Source organism: Osmerus eperlanus, chromosome 5 (assembly GCF_963692335.1).
Source record: "Osmerus eperlanus chromosome 5, fOsmEpe2.1, whole genome shotgun sequence".
NCBI lineage: Eukaryota > Metazoa > Chordata > Actinopteri > Osmeriformes > Osmeridae > Osmerus > Osmerus eperlanus.
In genome coordinates this window covers 16,777,208-16,785,993 of record NC_085022.1, presented here as the reverse complement: position 1 = coordinate 16,785,993, position 8,786 = coordinate 16,777,208, and the positions used below count along the sequence as shown (strand labels likewise).

The 8,786-nt window shown below is 45.8% G+C and overlaps 2 protein-coding genes across 2 annotated transcripts; both read right to left on the bottom strand.

The window, feature by feature from the left end:
* Window positions 1-32: 32 nt before the first annotated feature.
* On the bottom strand, window positions 33-4,933 carry setd6 (SET domain containing 6, protein lysine methyltransferase). Its single transcript, XM_062462007.1, has 9 exons — window positions 4,106-4,933; window positions 3,635-3,730; window positions 3,387-3,531; window positions 2,942-3,083; window positions 2,567-2,761; window positions 1,867-1,993; window positions 1,298-1,478; window positions 1,011-1,153; window positions 33-918 (listed from the first exon to the last, which is right to left on the bottom strand). The coding sequence occupies exons 1-9, from the start codon at window positions 4,130-4,132 to the stop codon at window positions 604-606; spliced, it is 1,371 nt and encodes a 456-aa protein (XP_062317991.1). The 5' UTR covers window positions 4,133-4,933; the 3' UTR covers window positions 33-603.
* A 130-nt stretch (window positions 4,934-5,063) lies between these two features.
* Window positions 5,064-8,406, bottom strand: LOC134021315 (cytochrome P450 2F2-like). The gene is made up of 9 exons (XM_062462006.1): window positions 8,018-8,406; window positions 7,530-7,692; window positions 7,243-7,395; window positions 6,910-7,070; window positions 6,626-6,801; window positions 6,342-6,481; window positions 6,015-6,202; window positions 5,599-5,740; window positions 5,064-5,400 (listed from the first exon to the last, which is right to left on the bottom strand). The coding sequence occupies exons 1-9, from the start codon at window positions 8,177-8,179 to the stop codon at window positions 5,207-5,209; spliced, it is 1,479 nt and encodes a 492-aa protein (XP_062317990.1). The 5' UTR covers window positions 8,180-8,406; the 3' UTR covers window positions 5,064-5,206.
* Window positions 8,407-8,786: the final 380 nt, after the last annotated feature.

Genomic DNA, 8,786 nt, shown 5'->3' with positions numbered 1-8,786 from the left:
GCTTACCATGGACAAGGACCCATTGCTTTTTTTTTCTCTTGGTTTTATTGTACAAAATGTGTAAATTCAACAAGCTGGAAAAAATGCAGTTTACTGTAGAATACATTGGAACATTAGTCCACTGGACACAAACTAGACTTGAGTCATAAGTCTATATCTGCAGACGCCAGTTAACTCATGCTGATGGAACAGGACATCAGATGGAGACAAGGTGTCAACTAGTAAGCTATCAAGAAAACAAGTATTTAATAAAAACCACTTTGTATTATGACCTTTCTATAAGTAAAGTTCCACAGTAATCACAGGTCTGTCATGATGAGCCGTAGTTTTCAGGCACAATCATGATTTTATAATCACTAAAGATGTTTGGACCGAATGTCACTACCATGATGATCACCAGTTTGATACTAGTATGCTATTTTTATTGCCAGAATGTGCATCGCTCTTTAACCCATGAAAGTACAGCCTAAGGGCTTAAACTACTAAAGCATTACTCGGGTGTTGAATGTGATGCTGTGCATGACTTTACAGGTGAACACTGTCATGACTTGGTATCTACTAGTAAGGTAAGCATATGATGGATCCGCCCTCTGCTGGTAAACATCATGGTTTAGTGAGCTCCATCAGCTGGTTCAGGATGGTCTTCTGCCCACAGCGGACCTGTAGCGCCCTATGCTGTCTGGAGGTCAGGGTGGCCGCGTTCTCCAGCATGGCCCGGTCCTTCTGCAGGTCCTCCCTGAATGAAGCCAGCGTGAACCCTGCCGCCGCACGCAGCAGTCGCCTCCAGGAAGCTGCCAGCCCTGGCAGACCCTCGTTACACAGAGCCTGGGTGATCTTCTCCTCGTCCTCCTCCTCTGCCTCCTCCCATCCCTCGTTCTCTCGAAACTCCCCAAACTCCTCCGCTGACATACACAATATCTGAGACGAGAGAAAAGAAAGCACGGTCAAATTCAGTCAGGAGCTTTTGTTTGATAAAACCCCAAAAATCTGATAATTCAGTAAAAGGTTACCTTGAGGGTGGTGTACATCTCTGTGTCTGTGAGCGAGCCAGATTTGCCAAAGATAAAGACCCCCTTCTCTCCTACCATCTCCATCTCACACAGAGTGTTCCACTTGTCCACAAGGAGGCGCTGCTCACTCTCTGACTTGGTCGCTGAGGAAGAGGCACAAACGTGCTTTGGGTAAAAACAATTCGTGAGATGCGTTTTTAATAGTGTGTGTGTTTAAGGCTTCAAAAGGGGGAATAACTTGCATCCCTCAGACACGCACAGATTAGCCCCCCCCCCCCGCTCCTCACCTTGCACGGCAGCTTTGTAGACGTTGGACATTGGGATGTCGGCCGTGTCGTTGCTGTTGCTATGATACGGCTCAACAAAGCCATACATGTGCAAGAGCTGCCAATTAGCCATCTGGCCATAAGTGTTGAATACTTCCTCTCCTTCCCCGATGCTGCGCACACACACCATCTTCAGAAACTCCTACACGGGCACAGAGGGAGTATAGGACCATCAAGCCAGGCAGAGAACAGTCTCAGACACAGAGGAACGAGTTCAATCAGAGCGTTCACAAGCGTTCCGGGGCATATCATTTTGAATCTTGGAATCATTTTTCCCCCCTCATTGACTGGTACAAAAAGGAGAATCTTTGTCGTCTTTGGTCTTAATGATCCGTCAGACGATAATGGCCACATTGTACAAAGGCAGACAGGAAGCAGTTGTCCTCACTACACTGAGTAAGCCGAGAACATGCAAAAATATTGGAGACAGTCTGACTTAAGAGGAGTCTGACTAGATATGTTGGTGCAGTTTCATTAACCACCATATTACAGATCCTGGATAGTGACCGACAGTAGCACATGCCTCTCACCGGGGTGTATTCCAGATTGGCATTGTGGTTGGCTACATGGTTCAACATGTCTGCCATGGGCACCATCATTGGTGGGTTGGGGTCCTTATCATCTTCTTCCTCCTCATCCTCCAAAGGCTCCTGGAAACTAGACACAGAGAGAAAGAGAGATGGGGGGAGAGACAGAAAAAGAGCCGAAAGAGTGAAAGGAAGAGAGATTATTGACCACAAGGAGATGGTGACTGTGGAACTGCAGACCTCTGTGAGTCAGAGATAAGGGTCCTGAGCTAGTGGGGCTGGGGTCAGGGACAGGATTAGAAGCCAGTTACATGCACCATCGAGACACTGCAAGATGGGTTGATCTCTGGCAAAAAAAAACATGAAAGTGTTTGTTTGTCAGCAACCATAAGGTCTGTCCTCTGTAATAAGCTGTATGGTATAGCATTGTTAGGTGAGAATGGAGTGTTCTACATCTACTATAACATTGACAGAGACACTGGTCTCACCTGGGGATGTGGGGTGTGGAACTCATCACCCAATCACAGCAGAGGCTTTTGAAGGAATATTAAGGGTGCATGTGCGCTGCCTGAAACACACCTGTTTCCCCCAAAACACATCAGTGAAACACTCCAGCAGTTCTGCTGGGATCAACAATCAGCCAACCGGTCAGTCAGTCCCCTCCCTCCCTCCCTGACCCTCCAGATGAACTATGACCTCTCACCTGTAGGCCATAACAAAGGCCACCAGGCGTGTGTAGAGTTCCAGAGTGTGTGTCTGGGGACTCCACAGATCCGGGTGGAGGAGGATGAAGGGCAGGACGATGTCCTGGTACTCCTTCTGGATGTTGGTCAGGTCTGTGTCCACCGCCTCTCGCACCCCTGTCCCCTTCAGAAGCTGCTCCCGCTCCTCCTTGGACCTGAACACCGACACAGACCGGCAGCACAGAACTTCACTCGGCTAACAGAGGCAAAACCGAGGCCTACATAGAGATATTCCCAAGACATACACACAGCAGGGTAAATATGAATAATACGACCCAGGTCTAAAGCTGGTAGTAAGCTCGTTGAGCTAAAGCCTGTATTATGGGGGTCAGTACCAGAACATGGGCTGGTCCAAGGCCTTGAAGTCGGGCCAGAGGGAGAGGTAGGGTTTCCAGAAGGACTGGGGAGAGGTGTACTCAGACAGCAGAGACAGGAGCAGTGGCACCCAGCCAGAGGTGTTTTCAAGAGACGCCTTGGCTTGAGAGAGGAGGGACAAAGAAGTCACATCAACTTCTAGTCATGTAGCACATTTTCAAAAGATTGACGAGAGTTCTATACAATAAGTTAAGTTAAAAAAATTAAGCATTCAAACACTTAACATAACATGCAAGGGCACACACAAAGACAACAGGGATTACATGCACATACAGTCTTATAAGCTAGGGAAGAAATGGGCAAGATATCACTGATTATCTGTTCCTATCCCTTATGAATATGTGAAAGAGAGAGATAAAGACACAGAATAGCAGCAAAACACATACTGGTTGGTGAATCACTCACCTTCCTCCAGGACAGCAGATACTTTGGTGGTGCTCTGGTTGAGAAGGGCAGATCTAGGAATGGAGAAGAGCACCTCCCCTTCCTCTATGTCCTGCTTCGCTAGCATGCCATACTCGGATACTGTACCCTCCTTACTTACATAAACCTGGAGGACAAAACATCTGTTATTGCCTAATTTAAGTTGAATGGCTAAGTTAATTCCTGGGTGTTTCGAATTGCTCAATCAAATATCGATGCCCATTGACTACCTTGCTGCTTAGAGTCAGTCCGACTTGGTCACACCACCGCAGAAAGACTTGGAGAGGTTTGACCTCAAACCCGTCAGTAGCTGAGCTGTCATCAACCTGCGAGATCACGGCAACATCATCTTCATTATCACGGCAACATCATCTTCATTATCAGTATCAACAACACAACAAGACTACAGTTATTAATTACACACAGTCTTGCAAGCAGGGCTCTCAAGTCTCACGCATTCGCCGTGAGACTCACGCATTTCAGGCATTTCCCACGCTCTCACGGGCTCTCAAAACTTGAGAGCTCTGCTTGCAAGTGTAGGACATGGCTACATAGTTCTCGGCATACGGACGTCGTCTTAACTTATTTTCTAGTTTGTAGACACAGTTCATTTTAGGAACCGCGCTGTTCGCTTAGCTAACTGCTAGCGGTTAGCTACCTTTTCCAGATATTTGGCCAGGCTAACTTTATGCAGTTCTCACCTTGAGTCTTTTAGCATCTGTTGCCATTCTGTCCAAGACACAACAATTTAGAAATCAATCAAGCTCTATATTTCAGTTATTTAATATAATACAGTGACAATCATAAAATAATTTGTTGTTGACATGTGTTGAGCTTGTATTAATTTCCGCCAGATACGTGGGTTGTATGTCGCATCTCTGACGTGCAGTCGCAGAAGCGTTTGTCACAGTTTATTCGATCAAGAAAAACTACTAAGGGGAATAACCGGATTAACCCATATATTGTCATGAACTTCCGTTTTATATTTGGTTTATATTTGGTTACATCCATATTTGGTTACATCCATTTACAAATTGTGTGGAAAGGACTATTGACCGAAAAGTAAAAATGTTGAATAGTTGTTCCCTGACCACGCGTCTTCTGAATAAAAGTAGCCTAATTTGCTTAGAATGTATGTTAAATTATGTGGTAGTGTGTATATTATATAAAAAGATTAAATTGGGACTTTGAGGTTAGCCTATGTTAAATGGCACGAGCTCATGCTGCAGGCAACATGTGGTTAAAAAAGATCAGAAAACAGGCTCAATTTAACCTTTCATCCACATTGCAGGTGGGCGAGGCCACAGCCATTGAAAAAGATGGCTCTGGGCGAGGCTACCTGAATAGTCGATGAAGTTTTACGCTACCTAGCTGGATAACACTTAAATAGATTACCAAGTCATGAAAGTGCTACATACACAATAGGAAATTGATAACATTTCGTAAAACAACGAATTAAAGATAAACTCTTTTCACTCATTGAAAAATTGCCATCTTCATGTTAACTTCTGACCCCACATATTATCAGCAAGGCCAAACCTATAACATAGGTTAGGGTTCAGTTCAAAAAGAGTATTTTTATCAGTTGGACTGCTCATAAATTCTCTGGATTTCCCCAGTGTAGTCAATCAATATAGAAAGAAAGACTTGATGAAAGAGCACAGAAGAAGACGTGTTAGTGTTTATACGAATCCTTGTACATCAAAGTATTTGTCATTATGAGAGTTTCAACACGGTACACAATAAAGACAACACTCCCAAGCCTCCAGGGCCGTAATCTAGACAACAGGCTGTCTGCGTCTTCAGCCTTCCTGGCAATTTCGTATCCGGACATTTATGTTGTAGGGTTTAGGTGCCTGAGTGACTCCGAACACAGGGGTGAAGTCTGGCTCGCCTGCGTCCTCTGGCCAGACAAACTGGAATCGTCTCAGCAGGGTCACCAAGATGAGGAAGAGCTCCATACGAGCCAGACCCTCACCCAGACACATACGAGGTCCTGGAAGATTAAACGCTGACATTACAATGACATCTTTCTCCCACCTAGCTGTCCATATAAAATACAAGTAATCCTGTAAGTAATCTAAATGATGAACAAGATCAAGCGTGATTTAGAACCCAATACCTCCGAATCAACTTTCAATACCACTGTTCTGAAATGAGATTATGTAAAAATAAGATTAGCGTGACCTCTCACCGACAGAGAAAGGCATGAAGGACTCATTTTTCTGTATCTCTCCCTGGTCGTTGAGGAAGTTCTCAGGGTTGAACTCATTAGGAAACTTCCACTGACCCGCCTCATTGAGCACAGAGGACAGGTTGGGGATGACCAGAGTCCCCTGGAAGGACAGAATCATTTGAGAAACCGATATTGTGTTTTAGTAGGGAAGAAGGGTCAAAGAAGGATGTATGAGTTAGGGCTTTGTCTGAAAGGGACCAGGGTGGGACTGGTAGAGGAATCCTGAGGACTAAACTATCTACAGTGTAAACCTTTTTTACGTGTCAAAATTCCCTACTGCAAAGTAATTGTTTTCTGTTGGTAAATGTTGGCAGTGTGACTGTATCCCTATCCCCTCTTCTGAATGAAACCTGTTTTGGTGCCTGGACCCTGACCTTGGGAATGCTGTACCCCATCAGCTCTGTGTCCCTAGTGGTGCAGTGGAACACACTGAGGGGCAAAGTACTGGCGTAGCGCTGTGACTCCTGGATCACAGCCTGCATGTAGGGCATCTTGTGTCTGTCCTCGAAGCTGACCTGGGTCCTACCCTCCAGGACTGTGTCTATCTCCTGCTGACAGCGCTCTGTGGATGAGGACAGGGAAACAACCACTGAGGAACATTGTCATGGCAATAGAGGTGTGATGCAGACAGACAGACAGAGAGGCCAGAAAATAGAGAAACAAAAAGACAGAGAGACACACAGAGAGGCTGGCAGACTGACCCTGCACCTCTGGGTGTGTCATGAGGTAAAGGATGGTGCTGCGAATAGTGTTAGAGGTGGTGTCCGTCCCAGCAAACAGCAGGTCCAGCAGAAGAGTGATCATCTGGTCGTCATCAAACAGTGAACTGTCGTCATCTCTCAAACCAAACAAAGAACAGGAGAAAACAAGGCTGCTTTCGTCACCCAAGTCCTCATGAATAGAACTGCCCTCCAAGCCTCTTTACGTCATGATTTTTCAAGTGGGCATGGTCTTTGTCATCAGACCACTTCTGCAACGCCCTACCCTCTTGTCCATCTGGTCGAGGTAGCAGTCGATGACGTCTCTGGGCTGCAGCGGGACGCGGGTGGCCCTGTGTTTCTGGATGATCTCCAGGACATGGAGCTTGACGGTGTTGTAGTCTCTCAGAGCTCTCTTGAAAGGCAGGGGGAGACTCCTCAGTAGTGGCATGGTGTCATAGATCTGTGTGAGAGAGAAAGTGAGAGAGAAGAATTGATATAGAGACATATATATTCGTTCAAACTGATTGGTGAACTTGTTGGCCAGCGACATCTACAGATCCTTCCGTACCATGCCCCAGGGGCCGTTGGCTATCTTGGAGTTCTCTGCCATCATCCTGATCATGGCCTGGAAGAACTGGTGATCGTACTCGTAGCGCACCCCGAACATGATGGAGCAGATGATGTCACAGGCGGCGTTGTGGAAAAGTGTCTGAGGGTCCACGGACTTCCCTGGCAACATAGAACAGGTCAAGGTTCATTGTATATAACAACCTTGTCTGAATGTTATCTATTTACAATTTGATTTCATTTTCTATAGGAGACCTGGAAGGAATTTGATGAAACAATGCTCCATTGTACAAAAAACTGCACTACACAGTTCAAACAGTGTCACATGACCTACCCACGCTTTCCTCAAGCAGAGCACTAACATACTCAGTCTCTCCCAGAATCCTCTCCTCCATGGAATGCTTGCCCAGGCCGAAGTTCCTGAGGGTCATCAGAGCGAAGCGCCGGTGTTCTCTCCAGCTGGGTCCGTAGTCCGCCATGATGACACCTGGAGAGACGTACATTCATGCTGAGTCAAGTGTGTCGATGATGGAAAACGTGAAATAACGATAGAACAGAAAGGACATAAAACGTATTTCGCACTGCCTCCTTTGTTAATACTACCCAGGAGTATCTCCATACCTTTGCCCTGGGTGAGGTGGTTGAGGAGGAGGCCATGGGGGCGTCCAGCAAAGTCCACAGCCTTGCTGACCAGCGCTGCTCTCGTGGCCTGAGTCCCAGTCAAGATTACCGCTGGTCTTCCTCCGAAGTACAGGCTAAACACCTTCCCATAGCGTTCCGACAGCTGGGGAGGAAGAGAAACATGAGTTGCTGTATCAAGTATATTTGATGCACTCCTAACAATGTTTGTGTTCAAATGTTTGACAGGTTAATATTTTGTGACCATAACGATGATAATGAATAATAATTATGAACAAAAGAATATTAGGTTGACACTGCCTTTTATCATGTTACTTTTGTACTACGTTGTGCAATAGGGACAATGCCTGCCTGTACAAACGGAGACACGTACAAGAAGAAAACCCTCCAGTTACACAATGAGCCCAGGGCAGTTAATGGCTCACTGACATACAATCAATACCAATCCATCATATATCGTTAAGCCTTACTCTGTTTAGGTCAACAATGGGGTTTTCCAAATTCAGCTGCAGCAAGTTTCCAAATATAGGGATGGGTTGCGGTCCTGGCGGGAAGTTCTTGGCTCTGCGTGTCCGCAGGAGATAAAAAAGGAGGCAGACAGAGAGCCAGAGCAGCACCAGTGTGCCCAGCATGATGAAGATGTGTGTGGGTGACTGTTGTCCCACTGCTCTCTGTTCCCTGCTATATAAACACAACTGAGAAGCCACACACTTTTGCCATGTGACTCAATAATGGAGTGTCATTGGTCCACTTAAACATTGTGTTTGTTTCTTCCTTTCCTAACCTCTTTGATAAGGAAGATGATACATCAGTTGCCCATCAACACCGAAGCAAGTTCCGTCTCCTTCCACCCTTCCTGATGGAAGATAACAAGCAAAGACTTATGGGTAGTGGCTGAAACTGGCTTTCTAATTGGCCGGTTGGACATGCAGCCTGTTTGTTTGCACAAAGATTACCATCAGAGTGGAGAGGGCATGGTGGTTACCCTGGGAGATTCCTGTGCGTTATTCTTGATCCTCCTCATGTAGTTTCATTCTTCTGGCAACACCCACCATCTGTGAAGTGACAAATTGGAACCCTAGCTTGGATGTAGTTGTGTTAGAATGTAAGTTAGCTTGATAGTGTAAGTTGTGTGATTCTTGGAGAAGATTCTGTGGCACTTACAGATTGGTTAATAAAGATGTAGTTTTGTGTTGTCTTCACATTCTTTTTTATGCTTACACAATGCAACACTTTTAT